This window comes from Perca fluviatilis, chromosome 22, assembly GCF_010015445.1.
Source record: "Perca fluviatilis chromosome 22, GENO_Pfluv_1.0, whole genome shotgun sequence".
Classification (NCBI taxonomy): Eukaryota; Metazoa; Chordata; class Actinopteri; order Perciformes; family Percidae; genus Perca; species Perca fluviatilis.
The window spans coordinates 13,716,312-13,743,467 of record NC_053133.1 but is presented as its reverse complement, the minus strand read 5'-3'; the positions used below and the strand labels follow the sequence as shown (position 1 = coordinate 13,743,467).

Here is a 27,156-nt window from a genome sequence, read left to right as displayed (position 1 = left end):
GTAATGATCACTTACGTCATTATAGTTTTGTTTTAACAAAATATCGTGTTTCGCTTATAAATAATTCTCATTCACATACTTGTTCTTCTTTTTAAACATCATATGGATTAAATAGTTAGGGTTAAGAGAAAGAGGCGAGGTTTGGGTTTAAGTAAAAGTAAATTATTAACTAACATTTAATTGAGAATGAAAAGCCTGCTGAATACGTGAATCCCGTTGCGTTTAAAGTGTTTAAAATAGACAGTTTTAATGCAAAATTAAATAAATAAAATTGAAAGTAATTAAGGAGATCATAACACGATAATTTAACGATTGACATTAGATATTATATAGGCTAATTGTAGTAGGCTAATAAAATACCCAAACCAATGTAGGCTAAGCATTTCTCACAGATAAACCTTATTAGGCCTAGCTAGATATGCAAACTTAGGTCTTATTAATTCACGACATTCAACCCAGAATTGGCTGGGTCTAGCTGTTCAGAGGTGCAAGTCTAATGTTAAAGTTGTTGGTTCAAGTAACATCCAGATGTCGCTGTTCAACACGGATAGATATTTGATATCCTTTTTTTAGGAAATATCAGAGAGTAAAAGCGAAGAAAGAGAACACTCAAATGTAGACACACATCTTAATTGTGTTTAGAAACAAGTCTCCGGTGCTAAATTAAAATACATGAAATATTAATCTAGCTAACGTTAACGCTAATAACCACGTGATGGTTGTTTCCCTGCCGTAAATCTTGATCCGCTGTGGCAAAGTAAAACTCTTGTGACACATGTTATGACAGGAGCTAGTAGTGACGTTAGCGCATGCGTTAGCCAGCTTAGCTAGCCATTTGTCTGCCAGGTTTATACTGTCATTTCAGCAACACGGAGGATGCAACTTTTATTGTTTACATTAAAAATACACCGTTAAAATAAAACATTGTGTTCAGCGGCGAAGACACACTGGATGTGAAAGGACACAACGAAGCAAGTACTGGTGGCCAGTCTGTGGGGAAACCATTTTATGATTGTCAATGCATCCGACAAATAAGGATACGCTCGTTCCGCTAGCTTAATTTAGCTAGCTAAACGACATTGTCTGTGTCGTGGATGGGTTCGCTGTACAAGTTACTCCTGGAAGAAACGGTGACCGGTGCTTAGCGAACATCATGGATACTGCCGAAGAAGGTAAATAATTAAAAATAACGAAATAAGGGCATCGCTTTCCCAGCTGGTTAACTAGCGTTAGCTTCGTAAGTGCATCACCGCGAACCTGCTGTTGAGATGGCCTGCTAGTGGTTAAGTTAGCTGAATAGCATAGCTGTCAGTTAATGTGAGGTTAATTTTAGCAAAATTAGAGATGCCTGCTCAGTGTTGTTTTAATGCAACCGAGCTCAATATGAGAGCATAAGGTAAGGCAGCAATGTAACGTCTCCTGATGTAGATGGAGTGAGTGTAACTCACTTAGATTTATGTATCTTCTTATCTACCATTTGATTGTTCATTCCAAAAGACACCTGTCTATTAACATACCCCAATCCACTTCCTATCTATCCTACTATCATACTTACTCGTGTGTGTGTGTGTGTGTGTGTGTGTGTGTGTGTGTGTGTGTGTGTGTGTGTGTGTGTGTGTGTGTGTGTGTGTGTGTAGCGGACATTTGTCGTGTGTGCCGCTCTGAGGGGACCCCAGACAAACCCTTGTACCACCCGTGTGTCTGCACTGGCAGTATCAAGTTTATCCACCAGGAATGGTAAGTGTGTTTGGCTCAGCTGTAATTTTTACACACACACTCTCACTCAAACACACTATATTAAAATGAATACAGTGTGATGATGTGTTATACTTCAGGGTGGTTGCTAAGTAATTTGATAACTTGGTGCATAAGTTTTGCCTGATAATTATTCCTAAAGTGGTGGCTTGATAGCAAAATGTAAAGAATCATTAAAGGATGCAGAACAGGTTCATCCTCTGTCACATCCAGGTTGGATAGTGTCCCAGATTACTGTCCCTCAGATTACTGTCCCTCTGTGTGGTATTTGCATGGTGTAAACAAGACCAGCCTATGCAGGTATTTTGGAGATTGTGCTGTGTTCTCATCTGTCCTGTGTGTGAGGGTCCCTGGTTACAAGAGGGTCAGGTGCATGGAAATTCCCAGGCACAATCAAAGGCCAGGCCTGGATTGTTCTGTGGTAATTGTTAAACCTCACTCTGTATCCATGTTAGTTTGCATCAGCCCCTTCAAAGTTTAGAATAATAGTCTATTGTGTAGTTGTGCTGGGTGCATGCAGGTTGTAGCTGACCTTAGCTATGTTTATCTTATTTCCTTTTGGTTGCTCACTAAATAAATATCAAATACAGACACAGCCCCAGCAACTCTCAGATAGCAGGCACATTTTATGTACTATAGACTGCTGGTCTAGATTAGTATATATTCTTAATCCTTTGGGTAAATCAGGAAATTTCACCTTTCAGATTTTACATATGAATCACTTTACAGATGTATACCAGAATATGTGTTACAATGTGTTGATTTTGAGCTGATCAACTAGATCATATGGCTGGTTTCCCACAGAAAGCCCAACTGTTACAAACTAGCAAGGAATAAATATGTTCTGTCATGGGGGATCACTCTCTTGCATGGTTAGGGTATGTCAAACCTTGTGACTTAGTGACTAGTGATGTAAATTGATTTGAAACTTAAAGTGCTCATATTATGCTCATTTTCAGGTTGATAATTGTATTTAGAGGTTATATCACAATAGGTTTACACAGTGGTTTAATTTTCAAAAAACACGATATATATTTGTTGGATTACACATTGCTGCTGCTCCTCTTTTCACCCTGTGTGTTGAGCTCTCTATTTTAGCTACCGAGTGAGGCATCTCACTTCTATTCCATGTTTGTTGGGAGTCGCACATGCGCAGTAGCTAGGTAAGGACTACTAGCCAGTCAGAAGCAGAGTATGAGGGCGTGCCACGCCAGCAGCTAGGCGAGCATTATAACGTGTGTTACAAAGTGACGCACGGTCGTAACGGAAGTAAAGGCTGGACTACAACAGAGCTGTTTGTGACCAGCGTTTTCTGTTGGAGATGGTAAATCCCTCTGGGGTGGACTTTGGGCTTTTTCACTTTGTAAATAGTAAAGATATATAACACAATAAAGGAAAGGGGAAAAGCATAATATGAGCACTTTACGTATAACCCTGTTGTGTGTAGGTCTAATGACACAGGCCTTTTAATTCTGTTATATGTGTGGGAATCAGCTGGTGTTATGCCTCCTTAACATAACCCAGTTGTTAATCCCAGAGTCTAACCTATGTCACAACAAGCTGGGGTGGTGTTATTATTGATTGTGATAATAGACAACCTTTTTTGTTTGTTGTTAATCAGAGAGTTAGTGTTTTACCATGACTGAACCATAATAAGTGCTCAGAGTCAGTGTCTGTTGGATCCTAGAGAGATCAGGACAGTTGAGCATGCATTTTTCATCACATCCTTTGTGTAGAAGAGATTTAGTCAGATCAACACTATAGACCTTTGTCTTTGTCTAACTATGTTGACATCCCCAGACTGTGGTTTAAATCTGCAACACACGAGTTGTTTCAAGTGACAGTGTGTATTTGGATCTTGTTAATTCCGAGGCTTTGTGAATAGAGACCATTTGGGAGAGTGTAAATGTCCAAAATAGGGAGGGACCAATCAAATCTATTGAAATCAGAACTCTTGAATCAGAATCAGAAATACTTTAATAATCCCAGGGGGAAATTATTTTCGTTACCACTCCAGATATACAAACAACAAATAAAAACAACATATATTATCAATACTTTAAACATATATAATAAAAACAAATTTCAAATGTGACCATACACACACATTCATTGTTTTTTTTAATGCTTTTTAAAGATTTTATAGGTGGATTTTTTTTATTGATTTAAGCTCTGCAGTATGTCGCTATTGCTATTGATGTGTAATATTCTTTTTGCCAATATCTCTCCCCAAAATTACACATGCAGAATGATGTAATAAAAACACTAATTCTCAAGCAGCCCATCTTTTAGGTGGTTGATTTGTGTGTACTAATTTTGACTGTCTAAATGTTGCTTTACAGTTTGGTCCAGTGGCTAAAGCACAGCAGGAAGGAGTACTGTGAATTATGCAAGCACAGATTTGCTTTCACACCAAGTATGTACCTTTGGCATTGATGCATCAACCACTTTAATATATTAAACCCCCTCAGGTTTCCTAAATAAGCCTTACAGATGGGGCAATAGTCATTTTTACATGTGGTCATTAATTTATTGAAAATACATTTTAAACACAAATTTGAATAATATTTGGAACATTATCAAACATAAAATATAATTTAAATGTCTCTAGTTCACTCTTTTGCTCTTTCCACTTCAGTCTACTCCCCAGACATGCCCTCACGTCTGCCCATCCAGGACATCTGTGCCGGCCTGCTGACCAGTGTGGGCACGGCCATCCGTTACTGGTTTCATTACACACTGGTGGCATTCGCATGGCTCGGGGTGGTTCCTCTCACTGCATGTAAGTAGTACACACACAGACACAAATGCACAGATAAACAGAATGTGTACTCAAGGGGACAGCAATCTCCTCCTTTTAATACTGCATTAAACCCTTCTTACAACTCGTTTCAGTTGTTTAATAGTTGTATTATCTTAAAAAAATATCTTAATATGTTGGTTCTTTGAAGCAATATGGGATAATATTTGATTTTAGCTGATCATTATGTTTCATAGGTTTGAATGTGTGTGTATGTATGTGTGTATATATATATATATATATATATATATATAGATATAGATAGATAGATAGATAGATAGATAGATAGATAGATAGATAGATAGATAGTACCATTACATAAAAGGGCAATGCTGTGCATGTTTGAAGATATGTAAATCACTCAATGTAAACATTTTTGGCTAGATCAATTTAATTCTCACATATTTTATACATTGTTACAATGCAGCATTTAAAATGAATTAAATATGTGCAAACGGACCCTAATGTATTTATCTGTCCTCAGGTCGCATCTACAAGTGTCTGTTTACCGGCTCTGTGAGCTCACTTTTGACACTGCCGCTGGACATGCTCTCTACGTGAGTTATAATCCCGGTATTCTCCTACTACACATTACTTAAGCTAAAGCTAGTCACTTTTATCTGTTTATTCTCTTCATTTCCATATATCTTACTTTTTAAAGGTATATTTCAGTGATTTTTGTGTGTGTGTATGAATGTTAATCTTTGTTCTCCTGCAGAGAGAACCTGCTTGCAGATTGTCTACAGGGCTGCTTCGTGGTCACCTGCACGCTGTGTGCATTTATCAGCCTGGTGTGGCTCAGAGAACAGATAGTCCATGGTGGTGCTCCCCATTGGTTAGAGCAGCACCAGCCGCCACCAGCGAATGCAGCCGGACAAGCCAATGAGGTACTTTGCTTGACTGATTGCCAATAAGGCCAAGTCATTTCTTCCCTGACATCCAATCTTAACCACGTGCATAAACAAAAATCCCCCTTACTGTCACCTCCCTATATTAAAGCCATCCATTCTTTCCCCTCACCCTCAGGCACAAGCTGCAGGCCAGGGAGCAGCCGATGAGCCCCCTGCAGCCCAGCCAGCCCCTGCTGATCCACCAGCCCAGAATGAAGCAGAGCCTGAGCCCCCTGATGTGCCCCCAGACCAGGGTGATAACCCAGAGCTGGAAGAAGAGGAGGGAGCAGCAGCTGAAGATGCAGACCCCAACAATGGAGCACAAGGTTGGAGATAAGGAAATGAATCACAATCAGTGTTTCTGGTTAACGTTTTTTTTCTGGCAGATGTAGTTGTAATTTTGGTCAGTACTGAAGGGTTGTCAGGCTGTTACATTGCTGTCATCAATATATAAATAATATTCATTTTAAGCCATGTATTAGCCTAAACAAACACAGTGATTGTGTTCAAGAACGGGACACTGCCTGCCTGCCTGCCTGCCTGCCTGTCGATGTCTGTTCACATTGTGTTCTGCTTGGTCAGCTTTGTTGTACTGGAATGCCTTACCTTACCAAATGTAATTGCCTAACATCACAAAACACCAAAAGTGGTGCAGTTCAAGCACAAATGAAACAGAGTAGATTGTCATGATTAAAGTGTTTCCAAAATGCTTTGTCTCTTTGTCTGTAAAGCCAACAAACAAGACGTTTTGTTGAAGCAACATCTTTTTTTGCAACCGGAAACTACAAGATATATGGAAATTCACTCCTAAACACTGAGAAACACTAGAACAAACAGTACCACTCGCATTAGAGCATACAATTAATTTGAGAACGATATAATGATGCTACCCATAGCACTCATAGTCCACTTATTTGTTTTGTTTTGCTGTGGTTAATGGACTGATTGTGCAGCAGCTAGGCAAAAGTGGGTTATAATGAATTGTAATTATATTATAGATTATTGTAGCTGTGGGGTGTCACCGCAGCTAAATAAATGAAGTGAAAAACCCTCATAATATTTTTTTCCCCAGAACAGCCTTAATAATGTAATCATAACAGCATTCTTCAGTAAAATAATGTCTGGGTTTTTGCTAAAAGCCAACTCAAAATCATTGACCAGACAAACACTGTAATGTTGTGGCCATATCTACCAAGCAGGAAGATACATATGGAATTTATATTGACAATTATTTTTTAAGTTGCTGACTGTTGTGAATGTATTATTCGTCATTGTATTTAAAGTGAATGTGTTTCTCTGTAGATGACATGAATTGGAATGCTTTGGAGTGGGACAGAGCGGCGGAGGAGCTCACATGGGAAAGGGTAACTGCATGACCTCACTGATCTCCAAACACCCCCATTGTCCTTTGCAAAAAATCTATCAGGTTTTTCTATTAAGGTTATACATCATGGAGCTTAAGATCTATCCATTACCTTTTTAGATGCTTGGCCTGGATGGTTCACTGGTATTTCTGGTAAGTCTTCATATCCGTACTTATGTTTTTGTATGATGAGTTTGTAAGTTAAAATCGTACTTGGACTCTTGTGACTTTTGTCTTGTAGGAGCATGTTTTTTGGGTGGTGTCTCTCAACACACTCTTCATCCTGGTCTTTGGTGAGTAGACTAAAACAAGGTTTTATTATAAACCTACAGATTAATTGATTTATTGTAATGATTAAAAGTACCGAATAACTTTGCACAGCAATAGTTGCATCTATCAAGGACTAAAACACAGTAAAGCCTCAAGTGCTTATTTCCATTGTGGTCCTCCAACATAGGAAACAAAAAATAAGCAAAACTGAAATACTCTACAAATATATGATCCTTGTCATACCAGTATCCCAGACATATTATGTACTTTATAGCAATGGTGAAGGTTGATTGCATTTGTCTTTCCTAGTTTATATGCCACTTCTTTTTTTCCTCATTCAGCATTTTGTCCCTACCACATTGGGCACTTCTCTGTCGTGGGTCTTGGCTTTGAGGAATATGTGAGAAACTGCTTTCATCAACTCCGTATTCTTATGCAGTGTTGTGTCTCTTGAACAGTGATTCATTACTTGAATGCAACTGTGCACTTCTCTTTAGGTTCAAGCCTCACACTTTGAGGGCTTAATCACAACCATTGTGGGCTACATACTGCTGGCCATGACGCTCATCCTCTGTCATGTATCCTTCCGTCTAGCACCGTACTGAAATGTAGGACGAAGGACAGACGATACATGTAACATTTTCTAGAGTTAGGTCTGTGCCGCTGTAAACGTGTGAGCAATGTTGACCCTTAATGGCTGTCTCAGGGACTGGCTGCTCTGGTCAGGTTCCAGCGCTCCCGACGTCTCCTGGGAGTCTGCTACATTGTTGTCAAGGTAACGCCCCTAAGTGCATTTTTCAAGTGTTTACTTACTGAGATTTACTACCTGAACGTAATGCAGAATCTGAGGGTTTTCTTTGTTGCTATCACACCCATAAACTGAAGGTTAGCAATCATTGAATACAGTATGAACTAAGAATAATCATAATAAATAGTCAGGCTCGAGGTGGCCATTTAAAAATGACCGAATTAGAAGCAAGTGTCACATTAGTGCATTTCAACTCCCTGTATAGAGATTTTAAGTGTTTAATGTATTTACATTTAGTGTAAAGTACTGACACTGAGACGCACCTCTGCTTCCATTACAGGTCTCTCTGCTGGTTGTTGTGGAGATTGGTGTTTTTCCACTCATCTGTGGCTGGTGGCTTGACATCTGCTCTTTAGTAAGACTGCTCTCCTTCTTGTTCTTGTTCTGACTTTCAGTGTGTCTGTCTTACTCTGTTAAATGATTTCACTCTTGTTTTTGGAAGCCCCATCTCCTCACACTTGTCTGCATTATTTATTTAACTGGTGTCATGTTAAGACTTTAATTGGTATCATGGGCATAGGAAGGTTAATTGTATTTCTCACCCTTGGCTGATGTAGCTACAGTTACGTTACCATATTTTAGAGTGACAAATGCTTTTCTGAAATGGTATCCATGTTTTCTACCTGTGTCAGTGACCGCTCGTCTAATTTCCTGAAATGACCTCTCTTCCCTATGAGAATGCCTCCAACCAAATTTGCTAAAATGAGAGTGGTGTTCTCTACCCTGTAGAGGCGTCTGTCAAATAGACAGTGCAGCAAGTGGCTTTGAACAGGGCTGAGACATGAGCAGATGCTGTTGATCACACAGTTGATACATGTATATGAACACAGAAAAACAGAAAATACACTGGCTTGGACATTGGGTTTGGAGTCTGCTATGATGCTGATTTTAGAAGGTGTAATAAATATGTAACATATAGGACATCTAAAATATGCATCCTATTTTAAAGGTAAATAGACACAACTACGCGTACATACGTGAACAATGCCAATATGGAAAATGGAACAGCAATGGAGGAATCCTTCATCCTGCATATACTCTCAGAAACTAATTGAGCTTCGTCTAATTTTAATCTGTTAAGCATATGCCATGTGCAAATGTTATTCATAGCACATTTTATCTTCTAGCCAACTGTGCATTAATTTAGCAAAGACAAGTAATTAGGATGCATCATCCTCGAACCAACACTGAATTTGACTCGGTCTAAATGCTCTCTTTATTTAACATTGTTGCTTACTGCAGGAGATGTTTGATGCCTCCCTGAAAGACAGAGAGTTGAGTTTTAAATCAGCCCCTGGTACCACCATGTTCCTGCACTGGCTTGTGGGAATGGTCTATGTCTTCTACTTTGCTTCTTTCATCCTCCTACTGAGAGAGGTAAGATCCTGACTACTGTAACGTTAGCTTTTTCCTAAGTCAGTTTGCTCTAGGTAAATAAAAAAAAAAAAATGTTATGATTAAAAAACAAATGTAACCCTAACGTTTATGGTTGCATGTCCATCAGGTGCTGAGGCCGGGAGTGCTGTGGTTTCTGAGAAACCTCAATGACCCCGATTTTAACCCGGTGCAGGAGATGATTCACCTGCCCATCTACAGACACCTGCGGCGGTTCATCCTGTCCGTGGTTGTGTTCGGCTCTATCGTGTTGCTCATGCTGTGGCTGCCCATCAGGCTGATCAAACTGCTGCTGCCCACCTTCCTCCCATACAACGTCATGCTCTACAGGTAACCAGCAGGCATTAACAAAATGATAGGTCATTTAGCAATAAACTGTGTGAAAGCTGCTGCTTTGTCTCTCTGAAATGGTGTGTAAGAACTACTTCCTCCTCAGGCCACATAGCCATAACATCTTACCAAAGTATATCTATCAAAAGAGGAAATACTGACTGCGTTGCCAGTAACAGTGACTTGCCCATTTGAGTACCTGCTGTAAGAAACAACCGAGAACAGAAGTCTTGAGCACAAGAACTGCTCAGTGTAACCATGTGGTGTATGCCCTGTTGAAATGGCTTTTTCTGACCCTGTCCACCTCTTACCCCTCAGTGATGCCCCAGTCAGCGAGCTGTCTTTGGAGCTATTATTACTGCAGGTTGTGCTGCCAGCTCTGTTGGAGCAGGGACACACTCGCCAGTGGCTCAAAGGCCTGGTAAGGGCCTGGACAGTCAGTGCTGGATATTTACTGTAAGTCAATACGTTTGAATAATACACTTTTACGTATTCTAGTTTCCATTTTTTTTTTTTGTTCACACATTTTCTCACTAAGCCCCTGGTTTTTCTCAGATTGACTGTCTCTAACCAAACACATCTTGACCCTCCACAGAGACCTCCACTCCTACCTCCTCGGGGAGCAGGAGGACACTGATGCCAACCAGCCTGTGAACAACAACAATAACAACCCTCCTCCTGGTCACCATAACAACAATAACAACCCTGCCCCAGCTGGCGAGGGGCTGCATGCAGCCCATCAGGCCATTCTGCAGCAAGGGGGGCCAGTTGGATTCCAGCCTTACCACAGACCCCTTCGCTTCCCATTCAGGGTGAGGGTCACTGCCGTTTCTGGAGCAGTCTCTGGGGAATTACATATTGTATTACTGTCGTTTCTTTTTTAGTATAGTTTTTGTACTAGTTTGACCCGTTAATATGAATTTTTGGTTATAATTTACAAATCTTAGATGTACATGGATTACAAAACTAAATTAGCCTAAATGAGTTATCATTCATAACTGAGACTAAAATGGAAGCTGTATCCTTCCCCTGCTTGCTAGGGCCACCTACAATTTGGGGTTTTCCACACAAATTTAGAAGTATGCCAAAGCTGTAGGTACCACTTACTGTGCATCTTAGGCCATTTAACTCAACTCCCAGTTATTACACTCCTCCTCCCTCATGTTAAAAGCTTTGATCTTATAATTGTCCCATGTATTCCAATTGGAGTTTATAATATACAACATAGACACATTTCTACAGTGTTACCAATAATGGAGAAGCATAATCAGATATGTCCAAGTTTGGTTACATCATTACATTAACTTGTATTTTTAAACTTTCCTCTTTTCTCCAGATTGTGTTGCTGATAGCATTCATGTGCATCACTCTGCTGGTGGCCAGCCTGGTGTGCCTAACCCTACCAGGTAAGATGTGGTGGCATAAAAGACAACCAGCAATTTATTTTCTTCTTTGCAGACCCACACCCAAACCATAATTAAAGGGTGAAAAAAAAAAAATCATACACACACACACACACACACGTCTCTGCTATTTAAGCGGTTCTGTTTTAAAATTGTTGAAAAAAAGTTGGAGAGGTCATGTTTTGTTTGACACATATGCGTTTCAGTGTTCACCGGACGCTGGCTGATGTCCTTCTGGACAGGAAGCTCCAAAATCCATGAGCTGTACACGGCAGCGTGTGGCCTGTATGTCTGCTGGCTGTCTATCCGCGGAGTCACCGTGCTGCTGGCCTGGATGCCCCAGGGACGCACCGTCATCGCACGCAAAGTCCAGGAGTGGACACTCATGGTAGCAGCCTCTATTGTTGACCAAACACCAAAACTGGGCCAGGCCATGGCTCCCCACTCCTAAATAGTTAGGATGGGTTAAATGCAGATGATACATTGCTCGTATTTGTAAAATGTACTTTGCAAATATAGAATTCTCAAATTTTCTGGCATCTTAGTATTAATATGTCAACCTTGTCATTAACTCTGCCGGTGCTGCAGCAGTTTTGTCCCATGAAGGAAGAAAGAGGGATAGCACTTAAAACTACCTATTAATAGGTATACATGTTTTATGATTAATCATGTTCATTTTGTATGTCGTCGCGCTGTTTGTGCAGATTCTGAAGACCCTGGTTGTAGCTCTGCTGGTTGCCGGAGTCATCCCGTTGCTACTGGGCCTGCTATTTGAACTGGTCATTGTGGCTCCACTCAGGGTCCCCCTGGACCAAACCCCCCTCTTCTACCCTTGGCAGGTACGATAGTGGGTCTGTGTTGTATGGATATGTCTTGCTTTTTCCATCCCTCTCTAAAGACTTCCTTTTTTTTTAGCAGTTCGTTTTTGTGTACGGGTATTGTGTTGTTCCTTTACTCTGTTTGCCCAATATTGTCCCCTAATTCCCAGTTCTTATATCCATGTCCATCCATCGATCTCTCTGTTATCTACAGGACTGGGCTCTCGGAGTGCTCCATGCCAAAATCATTGCTGCCATCACGCTCATGGGCCCACAGTGGTGGCTGAAGACTGTTATTGAGCAGGTGGGGTTTGGATGGATATTACACCTTTTTAAACCAACATGTATCCACTTCTGTAAATAAGAAATTGTTTTTCGTCTCTTGACCGGATAAGAAACAAATGCATGCTGTTTTGTAGCTGACTCTGCATTCTTTCCTGCTGAAAAGAGAAAGATAAGAGAAGGGGATGATAAAGTGCATTGTAGTATAATAACTGTAAACTGGCTCCTCAGGTTTATGCAAACGGAATTCGCAACATTGATCTCCAGTTCATCATCCGTAAACTGGCAGCTCCGGTCATCTCAGTCCTGCTGCTGTCCTTGTGCGTGCCATATGTGATTGCTGCCGGGGTGGTTCCTGCTGTGGGTGAGTGTCTGAGTACATGTGTACATGGGAATCAATTAGAAAGTTAATTACTACTTATGTAGTTACTTCTCTCTTGGTTTGTTTAGTTCACCTTCTCGGTTCAAGGTTTTTTTTTTCCTCTCCATAACTTGAGCGCCAAACTAAGAGACAAATATCAGTAGACTACCCTCTTCTGTGCTATGAAAGGCATACTATATCCATTGCAAAGGAGAGGAATAAAGCACTGGCCTTGTTCACTTAAAGCACTGGCATTTTCCATTAGATTAATACTGCGAATACGTTATGAAGTAACATCAAATTACAGAGGTTTTCACCCATATACTATGTTCCTTCTTATCTCCAGATGTTACAGTGACTACAGAGTCAGCTATTGGGGCATTCACTGAAACTATTTATAACTGAAGTGCATTACTTTTGCAGGAGTTACCCCAGAGATGGAGATTCTAATGCAGAGAAGAATCTACCCTTTCCTCTTGATGGTGGTTTCACTTATCGGCATCCTGTCCTTCCAGATCCGACAGTTTAAACGCCTCTATGAACACATCAAGAACGACAAGTAAGGATCTTTCAGCGTGGACCCATCTGTAGAAGCCAACATGTATTTTTTACAATTTGGATGTTATTATCGTGTTAATCTCTCTCTTTACAGGTACCTGGTTGGACAGAGGCTTGTCAACTACGAACGGAAAGCTGCAAGAGCAAGCTCAGTCCCGCCCCCCAACCCTGTCGCAGAGTAGATACTTGTGTCACATGTTGCAACATTTTTGCACCCGTTACCCTGCGTACATCCTGTCTCCCCCCCCTTACCCCACCCTTTTTGATTTTCAACTCAGTCCTTATACCATCATCCTTTTGATGGATGCCGTTCAATATTTTTTTTTAATTCCCTTTCATGCCCATCAAAGGTGGGATGGGAAAATGTATTATAATCATGGAACAGCTGAGTATTCCCCTCAGGCAGGAGGGTGAAGGTTAGAGGTTTGATTTGAAGCTCAACATCTGTGTCGTCGTTCATGCCTTGCTTTGTAAAGTGCTGCCTGATAATTGTACATGTGTAAATACTTTGAACGCAGACTTTGTCTTAAAGACGTGGATTCATGCAATGACCATTGTACATCTTAAAAGTGTATGTTTAATTTATTAAATCAAACTGACAATTTATCTTTTTTTTGTTTCATCTGTTCTCAAGACGAGCAAAGTACTGTGGTTGATTTGGGAGTTGAAAATTACTTTAAAATCTTGTATCACATGTATGAATCAAAGACATTTTGCAGTCATCTCTCAATGAGAATATACATATTTCACATCATTCTGTCTATGGATGGGTTAAGATATCCAATGTGGAAGCATGATCAGTACATGACTGGCGGTGGTGTGATTGTCTCATCCTTTGGTATAAGTGGAGAATTTAGTACAACTCCAAATTCCTCTGCTAGAATACCAGGTATCTCCTCATCTTTAAGTTCCCTGGTTGTGGTTCGCAACACTTCCCCTGTTCCCTTTGTTGGAAATGTGGTGCTGGTCAGTCTGCGGCCCATGTAGGTGAGCCTTCCACCATTTTTTAAAACCGTGCAGAGGGACTTGCAGAAGAAGATGGAGCTGGGGGAGCTCTGGTGGTACTGGCACATTTCAGCAAAGTCCTCCCGACACCGGGGTTCAAGGGTGAACTTGTAGATTTCTGTCCAGTCTCCATCTGCACCTCTGTTCTCGTCCCGCTGCCACTCCAGAAAATGCATCCCCATGTGCTTTGTGATGCGGTACACTCGGTGGCCCTGCTCCTGGGGCTCGCTGGTCTCAAGTGAAAGAGGGGCACTGAAGCAGGGGGCTCCGAACCCGACGTCGCATAGCCAGCGCTGCCCATCAAGGCTCACCATGAGGACCAAATGGTCGAAGGGTGGCCCGTAGCAGCCCGTGATCATATTCTTCACCTGACCAGAGAGCAGAGTCACCCGAAAGCCCAGCTTTGACAGCAGCCAGGAGAAAAGACCGTTGTTCTCAAAGCAGAAGCCGCCTCGGCGCTGGTTCACTATCTTGTCGTACAGAAGAGGAAGGTCGAGGTGAACTCGCCCGCCGCTGTGTACCGTCAGGTTTTCAAACGGCACCGAGAGCAGGTGACAGGTATGAACCGACCGCAGCACCTCCAGGCTCGGCTCAGCCGGGCCAGCAAACCCTATGCGCGACAAGTATCGCTCCGCCAGCATCTCAACGGAAGTCATTTTCGCTGTTTTTATGGATTACGAGCAACTACTTTCACTTTTAGCCTCAACTTCCCGGTGACTTACAGTCCCTGTGTGTTATAACAGCCACGTCTACAAGTAAACGGCCTGCCACTGGCCAGCTTAGGCCACCATGTTCCTGTGTTTTCGGTTTCGTATATATTTTTCTTCCTGGTGCTGATGAGTTAAGATGTTGTCTTGAGGACAGGCTCAAAGTCCTAAGTTACACCCATAGGCCTAGACTGTAGCTTTCACTGCCCTAAAGTAAGCTCTTTATAAAATAATGAATAAATATGTGGATACACATATAATAAGCTTGCCATTTTGACAAGTTGTGAACAGTGAATTAAAAGTAAAATAAAATGTACAGACCATTTTTTTGTCAAAACTTTATTGGATAATTCTTTTTTTTCGTTTTAATAAACTAAAGGAAGGGTGATGAATGATGACTGTAATATGATAGGATGAAAACCAATAATACCATAACACAATAAAACACAGATTCAACTTTTTTTGGCAAAAATAATTTCAAGTTGTAATTGTTAAATTATAACATTTGATTCTACTCTATATGTAAAGTCATGACTCTATTCTACACTAATAATAACATATAGGCTAATATGGGTCCTTACATTCAAAATATAATAACCTAAAATCGGACAAACATTTTGCAGTAATAAAATCAATGGCATCTATGATATGTAGGTTAATTACATGTATTTCTGAGCCTTATTGGGTACAAACAGTGTAATGACCAGGCTTTTGTTCAAACAATATCTTTAATTAATTCAAAAAATATATATTTTCAGACCACCTCCACCAGTCTCACTTTGCTCACGTGACGTCACACATCGACACTCCCTTTCCCCCAGTAGAGGGAGAAAGATGGCGCCCACACACGTACTGAGATGCTGTCAACGGGGTTTAGCATGGATACCTGTGATTTTTATCGCCCTGGTCGTCTGCTGGTCGTATTATGCTTATGTGGTGGAGCTTTGTATATGTAAGTAGCCGTCCTGCCTCCGTCCGTTGAATCTTTAAAGCCTTTAACCTCTGGTGTTTCCATTGTGCTGTCCACAGAAACATACAGCTGCTGCTGGCCAGCAGGAAGTAAATGGACCGCAGCTCAACAATGGTGTTGGCAAGCCTGTCCAAATCTAGATACAGCTAATTATCTGGTAGCTGCCATCGATTTGGGTTACCTTAGTTTAAGGGGAAATGTGTTTTGTACAGAGAAAAACTTTCACCGTGATGTATGTGTTATTGCTGCCGGTTTCGTGTATTATTTCGTGTCTAACTGAATGGAGTCTGGATGGAGAATTAAAACGCTTACTAAACGGTATTTGTATTTGTCTGGCTGACCTATAGATGGTATATAAACAGGGCTCACCAGATGCACACTTTCTCTAATTCGGTAATTAGCTTGGCACGGCTAAAGTGTTAATTTGGCCCAGAGAGTTTTTGCATTAAGATGAGAGAAAATGTTTTCTAATCCTGATATATGTTAACTGTGAATTATGTAATTTATAGCTTGTGTAGGCTATTTCAGGAGTTCTCAAACTTTTTATATCAGGATCACAGAAATCCCTTTACTGGATAAGATTTGATGTCATGGTCTAATTTTATAAAGGTGTACTTTCATGTAGTGCACCTCAAAACACACACGTATGTATGTATGTATGTATGTATGTATGTATGTATGTATGTATGTATGTATGTATGTATGTATGTATGCATGTATGTAAGTAAGTAAGTAATCCCTACCTTACAGGTCATTTGGCCTTGGTGTGCTCGTGATTTATCTTTCTTAGATAGTTTAATGTGAAGGATTTTTATGTGCCTGATGAGTTGAAAGTGTCCAGTGTTTTTCCAAGGAAAAAAGCAGAAAGTTGACTAAATTAAGTTGAAAGTGAAAGTTATTTTATCAAATGGCGTTTGTCCATCAAAAGTTCAAATTCCTATCTTTCTGACTTTAGGACTCTTTATATGGCTGAAAGCTTCAGAACAGCCACTAATTGCATCTTGGGGAGGGATTGTGTGTAGAGAACATTTTCAATATTTGTTTTCTTTTTTTGTTGTTGCATTTTGTGAATTTATTTTTGGATCCAATCTAAATACATCTAAAGCCCACTGCCAGATGTATTCCACTGTTTTTAATTTAGCTATTATAACTGTCACTCTTAGGTGACAATTTCTTCATGTCTAACATTTTAATTTTCTCTGTTTTTTTTCTCTTACAGTCACCATCCCCAGTATAGGAGAGCAAAGTAAGTTTCTTGGTTATTAAATACATTGTGAATATAGGTTTACAGAAGTGAGCCAGATTGCTCTTTAGTGGGATAATCTCTCTAAGGTCCGGTGAAATATGCTCTCTACACTTAGCAAAAAAAAAAAAGAAGAAGGAAAAAAAAAAAAAAGGCTGGCACAGAAAACATGCTTTCTCAAAGTGCTGAGGTTGGTCTGTTTTGGATCAGAGCAGCTCCTCATTCAGCATTGCTCTCTCATTAATTTTATGTGTAGATTTCCACATATCCCAAGTGACAGCGACAGTGTTCAAGTCAGTGCACATACATCAGACTGTTTGCTGTTGGTTCTGACGTTTTGCTTAATTTTTCCCTACAGTTGTCTACCTGATCTTCTTCCACCTCTTTTTCGTCATGTTTGTATGGTCTTACTGGAAGACCATCTTCTCTCAGCCTGCCAACCCTTCCAAAGAGGTACAATAACCCAATTCTCCCAAACAAGCCCACTCTGTCTACATGGCTGTAATCCCCTGTTGGCATAAAAAAAGAACGAAAGAAATCTGCTTTTTTTTCACTCCAGTTCTGCCTGCCCAAGGCTGAGAAGGAGCGTTATGAGAAGGAAGAGAGGCCAGAGTCCCAGCAAGAGATTCTATGGAGAGCTGCCACCAGTCTGCCTCTGTATACCCGCACGGGAGCCGGAGGTACATCTGTGTTTGTGTCTAAATGTGAATGTGAGAGTGTGTTGGAGCTGTCCCATAACAAGATCCTGTTGTGTTGACATGATGCAGCGATCCGTTACTGTGACCGCTGTCAAGTTATCAAGCCAGACCGGTGTCATCATTGCTCCGCGTGTGACATGTAAGAAAACCATATTTATTCAATACTAACTGTGAGACTTCCTCTTGATTCAACCAAGATATTTTCTTGTGTTTAAAAATCTGTCCTCTCCTATACTTTTCTCTTGCTATGTGTGACAGGTGTGTGCTGAAGATGGACCACCATTGTCCCTGGTATGTAAGCCTGCGAAACAAAGAGATATGCCTTACATATAATATAACCGCTCACATTTTAAAGTTGGGGTGGTTCACACTTCATGCCGAGCATATTTTTGCAACAGGCCCATCAAGCTGTTGAATGTTAATCCCTTTTAGTTTCACTTTTTTGGTCTCATTAAGATGGCAAAGCGTAGCATATTAGCATTGTTTCTCAGAAGCTTCATGCAGCTCCGCTATGTTGGAATAATGTCTTATCTCGCTGCATGACATGGTGCCCAAACTGTTTTAAAAACTACTTAATTATCCACACAGATCTTGTTCTCATGCCTTGATTTCCCAAATACTAGAAGGCAACAAAGCTTTCTACTCTGTTTTGTAACCATAAGAGTACCACAAAGCCTCTACCTTTTTTTTTTTTATTTATTTTTATTTATTTTTTTAAAGTTCAGGTTGATAAGATTCCTACTCAGAGGAAATTATGTCAAATCTCACCTTTCTGTGTTTGTGTGTCTCCAGGGTGAACAACTGTGTCGGATTCTCCAACTACAAGTTTTTCATCCTCTTCCTGGCTTACTCGCTGGTGTACTGTTTGTTCATTGCAGCCACCGTACTGCAATATTTCATAAAGTTCTGGACAGTGAGTAATGATGTGCTGAATGCGTGTCTGCATGATGCTGCAGATGATGCCGATTCGGTTGCATGTCAAAGCCTGGATGAGCATCCTCTGAGCGTGTTGTGCATGGTGCTGAGCCGTACCACTCCTCTATTTTCTCTGTCCTCTCTCAGCCTTCACCCTCCGATCCCTCTCTTCTGTTATCCCCAGTTCTTGCACACTGGGTCATTGTTCCCTGATCTCTCTTTCTCTCTCTCTCTCCTTTTTTTTTTTGTCTCCCTCTCCATAATCGGAACCATCAGTCACACCACTCATGCGGGCGCAAACACCTCCTCGCTTTTTCCTTTTCTTGTAGCTGTTCCACTTCGATTTCCTCTCATCTCGTCCCCTTTTATCCCTTTGTTCTCTCCATTCCAGGCACACTTTGTACATTCACCCACTCTCTTTCACTCTCTTACCCCTCCCCCCTTTTTCACCCACCTTGGCCTTTCCTTGTATTGCCTGCTGATTTTCCTCCCCTCCCACCTGTTCTCTCCTGGTGTTGCTAACCAGTCTCGTTTCTGTTTGTACTAAAGCTTTGCCGGAGGAAATCGGCAGAGAACTGCCCAAAGGTAACCCAGCTATCCTCCAAAGCCTTTAGTGTTGCAGTGCCTAACCATCGTTGCCATGGTTGTTGTCGTGATGTGTGTGTGCACTCTTCCTATTTCTCTCTTCTTCTTTTTTTTTTTTTTTTACTTTCTCGCTCTCTCATTTCTTTCTTTCCATAAATATCCTAAATGTATAATACCGTATGTTGCTAATTCCTCTCTCACTCTCCTTTTCTCTCATCTCTTCCCCCAGAATGAGCTGCCAGACACTCACGCCAAATTCCATGTTTTGTTTCTGTTTTTTGTGGCGGCCATGTTCTGCATCAGTATTCTGTCCCTCTTCAGCTACCACCTGTGGCTTGTAGGGAAGAACAGGTCCACTATAGGTAACGCAAAAACACACATTCAGCAGGTGTTTTTCTGTTATTTAACCACTTCAAAAGCACAACTATTACACATTTGTTTAAGAGGTTTTCAACAGCCTTGTAGTTGTACAAATTTCAACGTTCAAGAAAATTCATTTCCAGATTTGAAGGTAACGACGTATCTAACACACACACCCAGATTGTTTGTCTTCAGTCCGTTTGTTTCCCTTCTCATCTAATGAAATGTCACGCGGCTGTTTAATGACCTCTGTATCTGTCATTTCTGTCCATGCTTGTCTCTCCATGGTGCGCCGTCTCTGCAGAGGCGTTCAGAGCACCGGTCTTTAGGACAGGCTCTGATAAGAACGGCTTCTCTCTGGGTTTCCGGAAGAATATCGCTCAGGTTTTTGGAGACCAGAAGAAGTACTGGCTGCTGCCCGTCTTCACCAGGTAAAGGAGACACACGAATGGAAGATTTAGGGGCCTCTCTAGCACTTGCACTGGATTCACAGGACAGCTAGGCTAGAAGGGGGGGGATGGGGAGAGGGGGGGGGAAGACATGCAGGAAATCGTCACAGGTCAAACTCGAACCCTGGACCCCCGTGTAGCGACATAAACCTCTCAGCACATGTGCGCCCGCTCTACCCACTGAACCAACCCGGCCACGATCTCCCTTCTTTTAAATATCAGATTACCTTAGTTTTTTTTATTTCATTTTTTTACAATGTTTTTATTGTTTTTTCAGTAATACATTAATACAATGATTAACCAGTCCCTCCAGAAAAACGCGATTATGCGATCACATAATTCAATGCATTATCAGCCAAAGTCCGCATATTTATGCAGGGGCCGCATTTTTTCAAATACGCCGCACTTTCGCTGCATAAATTGCCGATTTCCGCACAAAATATGCGGGTCCTGCATGATTTCATAATCCCCGCATTTTCGTTGCAAAAAAGTCATCTTAGCAGAAAGTTGAAAAATGTTGCGATTACTTCACACAAGAGCAGCCATTTTCCCCTTTTGCCATGGGAACGTTATGAACTGACGTAATTACGCGACGTGAACATCATCGAAAAGCAGGGTGTTGGAGGAAACACTTTTTTTTTTATTTTTCTCTCTTTTTCATCAAACCGCAGTTTTTGCAAGTTCCCGCAATTTCAGCGCATAACATTGCATAAATATCCCGCATATTCCATCGCATTTTTTAACAAAACGTGCCGCATAATCAAGGATTTTTGCCCGCAACAATCACAAAAAAAACTCAACAAGGACACAGTAAGTGCTTGCTCTTGGGGAAATTATTGGAATTGTTGGGTCTTTGTAGATTATAGAGTGTGGTCTAGACCTACGCTGTCTGTAAAGTGTCTTGAGATAACTCCTGCTATGATTTGATACTATAAATAAAATTGAATTGAATAGTTGAAGTTCAGTAGGAAGTCTTACCCAACTGCAGTTTGTTGCCCTCCGGGCTGACTGCACGTTGTTGAGTTTCTCCGGTCCTCCTTGTTCCCCACAGTCAGGGAGATGGTCTGACGTTCCCGACGCGGCTGGTCAACGCTGATGTAGAGCAGGCCGCGGTGACCCTGCAGCCGGAGCCCAATAAAAGGTGATCAATCTTGGTGTAATAAAAGATATATTTGACAAGAGGTCCTGAAAAGGATTGTTTTTGAAGGGTTGTGGGTGCACCGTTCATTTCACTTTTTAATTTTTTTATTTGTTGGGCATGTTTCCAGAGCTGCTGAAGTCCCTGTGAGCCCTGTGAGCCCCGTCAGCGAGTCACAGAACCGCCTCCTGAGCAACGACCAGCATGCCAACAACATTGGAGACCATCAGGCTGATAGCACCCTCAAATCAGGTGAGCTCTACCAGGGGAAATAATAATAATAATAATAATAATAATAATAATAATATTTCACCAACAAAATAAACATTAACCGCTCCCTGTGTGGTATCTCTCATCTAACACATTTTCTGTTTGGCTTCACAGCTGATAGTGAAACCATTACAATCTCCATGGAGAGCGAGTCCTAACCAGGTATGTAAATAGGAGTTCAGTCAGTGTGTAGGTTTGGGTACAGCGGTGACTTCTTTTGTGTGCAGATTTATCACATGTAAGTGTTGTGTTGCATAATTGAGAGTGTAATCAAGAGTAATGTACCTAATCGTCTTTGTTTGTTTCTTCTCTTCTCTGCCACAGGAGGAACTCCTCTGTCATCTAATACGATGCCTTAAGCAACGCAACAGTTAAGTTTGTCACCATGGCAACAGTCTCCCAGCGCTAACCCCATCCCCACAGATCCATCCTGAGTTACTATGGAAATGCATTTATTTTGCCCATTCGCAGCACAGTAATGCATCCCTGGCATTGGCATTTTTCGCATGCAGTGTCATAAGCAAATCTCACACCTACCCCCATAGGACATGTGATACAAGCTTGTTCCCTCTCGCACCAACACACACACACACACACACACACACACACACACTTGCTAACACTCATACATTCAACTATATACATATTTCCTTGTGTTGTTTAGTTTTCTTTTGGTGGAGCTTTTATTGATGATGAGAAAATTCAAGAATCCCGGAATGAATATAAGCTACTTTTGGTGTTTAATGAGAGAACTTTTTGGTGCCGAAAGCGTCCTGGGTGCACCAGGACTCATTTTCTAGGCACAAAGCTGCAGTGAAGAGTGGGGGGACATGCTGGAGCAGTGTGTTTGTTTTGAACATTTCTTTCCCGTGTTTTTAGAAAGGCAGTACATCCCGAGGACATGGATCACTTTACCTGTGTGACAGATTTTTTATTTTTATTTTTAAAACTCATCTGCATTTGACAAGCGCACCTGCAACTTTTTGAGATGGATATTTCCCACCAAAACCTGGACTATCTTACAGAGGACTCTACTGCATGGTTGAGTGGACTGAACCAGTGCACAGCGGGGAAGACTGTAGCTGGGTTTTGGATGGCATTTTGGATATCTGAGCACAAGGTGGCATATTTGCACTTTGTAGATTATCAATGTCCATCAAAGAATGTGCTGCTTTTTTTTTTTTTTTTTTTCATGCCCAAAAAGCATCCCAGGTATAACGGATGTTGGATAATTATGTGATTTATGGCGTATTGTTTGTGTGTGAATGTGTGTGGACAGTTGAAGTGGCAGTCTTATTTTGTATGAAGTAACAGCAACTAAAAGAATCATTTGTGTTTTTTATGGCCAAATTGTGTTAAAACATGCTGCTTATAAATGACCTGGGAGACTCATTTCAAACAGTGCAATGTGCAGCGTCCGTCACTACCTTTCTTTCAGAGTCATATGGAAGTATGTCATATGCTGATCAGTGATTCTGAGCCTGCATCGTCTACAGCCGGTTTTTCTACAGCTCAGTGCTTCAGCCTTTACTAAGACACCAACACTCATTGCCAAATAAGGGCTGACCTGTCAGGAGCTCTGACCTCTGAACCTGAAGTGTTTACAACATCCTAGCTTTATATTAAACTCACTGGTCAATGTTATCGTAACCAAATTCAATTTACTTGTCGTCGTGGCGCAATATTTTATACAAGGTTTTGTCTGTCCCTCCTGCCTGTAGCGGGTCCTGATGTCCTTCCAATACCAGTGCTGGCCGACGGGTGGCGACACCGCTCCTGTTATCTATCTGCCATCATTCACATGAGATTTATCTGAACTCTTATCAACATGTGGATCAGGGCTCAACTCACTTTCAGTTAGATTTGCAGGAGCAGCTTTATTCAGAATTAAATAGTTTCACAACATGCAATTAATATGCATTACCCTCCTGTAATAACTCATCCAGATTTCATTTGAAGTGAAAGTGAATTGAAGCCCATCTGATCTGATGTGAAATGAAGGTGTCGGCTACAGCGTTCTACTCTACTCTGTGTGTATTTGGGAGTCAGCTCAGTGTTGTGGCCCTGAACTGTTAAAGGAGCCTCGGCTTGTGTCAAACCTAACAGTGTCAGTGTTGAACATCTGAGTTGTGTCAAGTGTTGAACATCTGCGATGTGACTCAGAGGGTCTAACAAAATCCGAAAAGGAAGAATTTTAGATTCCATGACTCATGCACATGTCCATATCTGTTAAAGAATGGACAATTTTGTCAGTTTAACCAAATAACAACCATTCAGGATTGAGTTACATCCTTTTCCAAGGAATTTTGCAACTTTCCAAGGAATTATGCAACTTATCCAACTCACATTGGGGGGAGACCCAGCTTATTTCTTATCTCTCATTGCTCGTGTCTATCTGATCACATCCCTTACTTTTGCTGGAAGAGCCTCCTACTAAATAGATCCCACCCGACTCTGGGGATGTACAAGTTTACAGCTGTTTCTGTCATGTAGAGTGGGTTAGTGATGTTGTACGGTTTGTTTCTTGGTAATCATTGTCACAGTTGTGCTGAATGTAGACGGGACAGTGGGGGGACTTGATGGAATGATGGAGCGTTTGAAACCGCCCGCTCTTTGGACTTTATGTTTACATTTTATCCTTCCAATCGTGTTTGACCTTTTTGAGCCCAAGTGTGTTTACAAACCGGTGATTGGTGGACATTTGTTACAATATGAATTATGCTGATTTAAAAATATCGGAATAACATTGTGGTTCGATCTCAACTAATCAGCTTAAATTACTGTCGGAGATCATGATTCAAGCCAAGGTTGTGTTCCGATCATGTGTAGATCTTTTTTTAAACCTCCCACTCAAACATTTGGTTTTAATAGAAATGCAAAAAAATATATCATCTGTAAGGAGCGTGGCTCATTCCCCTCATTACTTATGGCCACTAATTAAAAAAAAAAAAAAAAGCATTGGACCTGTCGATTTGTTGTTTTACAAATTGCCTATATTCTCTCTCCGGGCTGTTTGGCCTTGAGACTAAAGTGTGCGTGTGTATTTTGTAATGGTTAATTGAGTGTTCTTTTGTAATATTGTCTTGGAAGAAATGCTTCTGTGCAGCCATGAGATTTTTGAAACGTCTGTGTGCATACATAATGTCTGACTAATGTTCAAAAGCATGGCGCCTAAGTTGTGTAAAAATGTGTTTTATCATGATAATGGGAATTATGGTGTTAAACCTTGGGGGATTTCAATAATTGCTAGGTGCATCATGTTTTAATTCGCTTTACTCTGGTCCGTCTCAACTTTATAAATGAAGCCATAAAAACTGCTGTGAAAAGGGAGGAAGGATCTGGAAATTTCAGCCTAATTTCAGTCATTTCTTTTTAGACTTCAAACATTTTACATCTGTATTCATAACTTGCTTATTGCTACACTTTGGTGTCTTTTTGTTACAATGTCCTATTTTACAATGTATGTGTGTGTGTGTGTATATATATATATATATATATTGATAATGTAAGAAAAAGACTACATATATATTTTTCTTGTCTGATTAATTTTACCATTCCTATTTTATGAATGAAGTACTTGCCTCTACACAGTTAACGTAAAAATAATAATAAATGTTTTTTTAAACCAAATTTTGCCAAGCAGTTTTTTTTTTGTTTTTTTTATGAATTACCCTATAACATTATCGGACTCATGATGGGCAATTTAAAAAAAGGATCGAAATCAATGACGTAGAGCCAAATATAGCGTCTTTTTTTATTTTTTCCTATTACACACATACTTCTTCCTTGTGAAAACCTACATTACCCACAAAGCAACTCGACCACTGACTGACCGGTCGGAGATATGTCGGATCGCAGGGACAAAGGTTCCATTCGTCCCGAGATTATTTGTTCTAGGAGATGGAGCAATCCTAAACGGAATAGATGAGCACATAAGAAGTTGGGTCCAGACTAGTTTGATGACAGCTAGACCGATTCTTTTGAGACAGTGGCGCAATGAAGGGGTGCCGTCAATTCAAGCTTGGGCTTGTGAGATGGCGAGGGTGGCGGTGTTTGAAAAGATGTCATACAAACAGTTTTCCAGATTGGATGTCTACAGGGGAAAATGGGGAAAGTACCTGAGCTTTCTGGAGGGCTCCTAAGAAGCTTTGTGCTGGGAAGAGATGTGTATGATGGGCTTATGGTGTTGTCATTTATACATGTTTATTTGGTTTATGGTGTGGCTATTTTGTTAATATGGTGTTGTATATTATGGTTATTGTATGATCTTGTCTTGGTTTTTGTCTGGGTGGGTGGTGATGAAGAGTGTGTGTGTGTGTGTGTGGGGGGGGGGGGCTGCCTTGTGCTGTCAAAGAAAGACTTTGACAGCAGAGTGTGCTTTGTACACACTAATTCGTTTTTTTTGTCTAAAACAAGAGCTTTTTGAAGTTCAGAAACAAAACTAAAAAAGGCAAATTGTTTCTTGCTCAAAGTATTTGAAGGCAATCAACATTGTTTGTGGACTGAGATGAACCTTCACCTTTACAGTTAACACACAGGTCCTTGACCGATGCTGTTAACGCTCTGCTCCCCCAACACCCCCCGCCCATTTTTTTTTTTTTTATTTGCACTACAAAAGTGCCTGACATGGATGTTTGTAAATTATAATTTAGGCATATAGGACAGAACAGATCCTTTGTGTTTCAAATCTGTTCTTCAGATCTGTCAAGCACACTGGCCACGTTGATAACAGCATGACTTTGCGTAATGTAAATGCCATGTCGTGGTAAACACTGCTGCATTATAAAACAGTTTGAACAGAACCGCACAAAATATTAAATAAATGAAAAAAAAAATACATATCAATTACTGTATCTTTTAGTCTTTGATATGACCAGTTTTGTGCATGTGTGTTTGTAAGGTGTGTGTCCACGCACATGAAAGCCCTAAGCTCCGAAGGTAATGCCCTCTATGTCAGTTTTTGAGGGAAAGTAAACAGTGACTTGTGAAAAACCAAACAAGTCTGACCTCTGCAAGGCCAAAGCAGCTACAGTTTCACTAAAGACCTTTGGATGGTTTATCCATTAAAGGGAAAATCCACTAATAAACAGTGGATTGTAACATCAGTATCTACAAACATAGCCGACAGTGTCCCTCGACATCCAAACTTGGATGGATGATGTGATCAGGTGACAATTTGTGGAGTTGGTGTATTGACTTTACTTTATCTTAATGTCTGGTTTACAGCTGCTAATGTCCCAGTAAAAGCATAGCTTTCATGCTGAGTCATCCCTTAATCATCATCCAAGGATTTGTCCCAAGACATATCCCAGTCTGTCTCTTCTTAACAAGAGATTTATTTAAATTTAAACTTAAACTGAAGCTGAATATGGATTCTTTAGAGTATCATTTTCCCATAAAAGTCTTCCTAATGAAGCTGTGTTGTGGCTGAAGATTGCTCTGTAGAGTCTTGAACCTTTTGTATCAATCTCATAAACTCAGACCAGTCTCGACAAATCGTTTCTGCTGAGTTTAAACCTCCTTGAATAGTAGGAAAAGGTGTGCCTTGACGCAGCCAGAACCAGCGAGAAACTCAAAGTTGCTCAGACTTGATCAAACTGATTCAGTTGTCGTAGGTCACATGACTGGATGTTTATCCCTGTTTTTTTGTGTCAGTCTTATCCAGGAATGATTTCTCAAACGTGTCTGCACATGCAGCTCAACAGATAAAGATATATAATCTCCAACCAAAGCAAAAACATGTCCTCTATTTAAAATCAGGTGGCCTAAAGGTACAAGCTCCT

At 40.8% G+C, this 27,156-nt stretch overlaps 3 protein-coding genes across 5 annotated transcripts; 2 read left to right on the top strand and 1 right to left on the bottom strand.

Annotated features, from left to right (window-relative positions):
- The first annotated feature begins 754 nt into the window (after window positions 1-754).
- On the top strand, window positions 755-13,639 carry LOC120552228 (E3 ubiquitin-protein ligase MARCHF6-like). Of its 2 annotated transcripts, none has more exons than XM_039790071.1 (25): window positions 755-1,172; window positions 1,638-1,737; window positions 4,098-4,171; window positions 4,394-4,537; window positions 5,040-5,112; window positions 5,274-5,442; window positions 5,582-5,771; window positions 6,748-6,809; window positions 6,929-6,961; window positions 7,050-7,101; window positions 7,420-7,478; window positions 7,576-7,656; window positions 7,785-7,853; window positions 8,167-8,241; window positions 9,129-9,263; window positions 9,391-9,611; window positions 9,930-10,067; window positions 10,207-10,423; window positions 10,948-11,017; window positions 11,221-11,402; window positions 11,710-11,853; window positions 12,047-12,136; window positions 12,346-12,478; window positions 12,899-13,034; window positions 13,128-13,639. In XM_039790071.1, exons 1-25 carry the CDS (start codon window positions 1,154-1,156, stop codon window positions 13,213-13,215), a joined length of 2,754 nt encoding a protein of 917 aa, XP_039646005.1. In that variant the 5' UTR covers window positions 755-1,153; the 3' UTR covers window positions 13,216-13,639. The 2 variants fall into 2 exon arrangements, with proteins under 2 accessions (XP_039646005.1, XP_039646006.1); XM_039790072.1 differs by having other exon boundaries at window positions 756-1,172; window positions 11,719-11,853.
- Window positions 13,633-15,003, bottom strand: LOC120552229 (arylamine N-acetyltransferase, pineal gland isozyme NAT-10-like). The gene has a single exon (XM_039790073.1). It carries the CDS (start codon window positions 14,692-14,694, stop codon window positions 13,831-13,833), a length of 864 nt encoding a protein of 287 aa, XP_039646007.1. The 5' UTR covers window positions 14,695-15,003; the 3' UTR covers window positions 13,633-13,830.
- On the top strand, window positions 14,496-24,218 carry LOC120552230 (palmitoyltransferase ZDHHC20-B-like). Of its 2 annotated transcripts, XM_039790074.1 has the most exons (15): window positions 14,496-14,596; window positions 15,504-15,697; window positions 16,935-16,961; window positions 17,317-17,411; window positions 17,518-17,638; window positions 17,726-17,795; window positions 17,915-17,947; window positions 18,449-18,569; window positions 19,121-19,156; window positions 19,386-19,518; window positions 19,821-19,947; window positions 21,017-21,106; window positions 21,234-21,355; window positions 21,488-21,535; window positions 21,698-24,218. In XM_039790074.1, the coding sequence occupies exons 2-14, from the start codon at window positions 15,580-15,582 to the stop codon at window positions 21,529-21,531; spliced, it is 1,137 nt and encodes a 378-aa protein (XP_039646008.1). In that variant the 5' UTR covers window positions 14,496-14,596; window positions 15,504-15,579; the 3' UTR covers window positions 21,532-21,535; window positions 21,698-24,218. The 2 variants fall into 2 exon arrangements, with proteins under 2 accessions (XP_039646008.1, XP_039646010.1); XM_039790076.1 differs by lacking the exon at window positions 19,121-19,156.
- Window positions 24,219-27,156: the final 2,938 nt, after the last annotated feature.

Bases quoted from the DNA above. Each gene is read 5' to 3' on its own strand.
- LOC120552228 (XM_039790071.1), top strand. The intron at 7,479-7,575 runs GTGAGAAACTGC...ACTTCTCTTTAG, and splicing joins GTCTTGGCTTTGAGGAATAT to GTTCAAGCCTCACACTTTGA. The intron at 10,068-10,206 runs GTAAGTCAATAC...GACCCTCCACAG, and splicing joins GTCAGTGCTGGATATTTACT to AGACCTCCACTCCTACCTCC.
- LOC120552229 (XM_039790073.1), bottom strand. From the start codon at position 14,694: ATGACTTCCGTTGAGATGCTGGCGGAGCGATACTTGTCGCGCATAGGG.
- LOC120552230 (XM_039790074.1), top strand. From the start codon at position 15,580: ATGGCGCCCACACACGTACTGAGATGCTGTCAACGGGGTTTAGCATGG. The intron at 17,796-17,914 runs GTAAGAAAACCA...TATGTGTGACAG, and splicing joins CATTGCTCCGCGTGTGACAT to GTGTGTGCTGAAGATGGACC. The intron at 18,570-19,120 runs GTGAGTAATGAT...TTTGTACTAAAG, and splicing joins ATTTCATAAAGTTCTGGACA to CTTTGCCGGAGGAAATCGGC.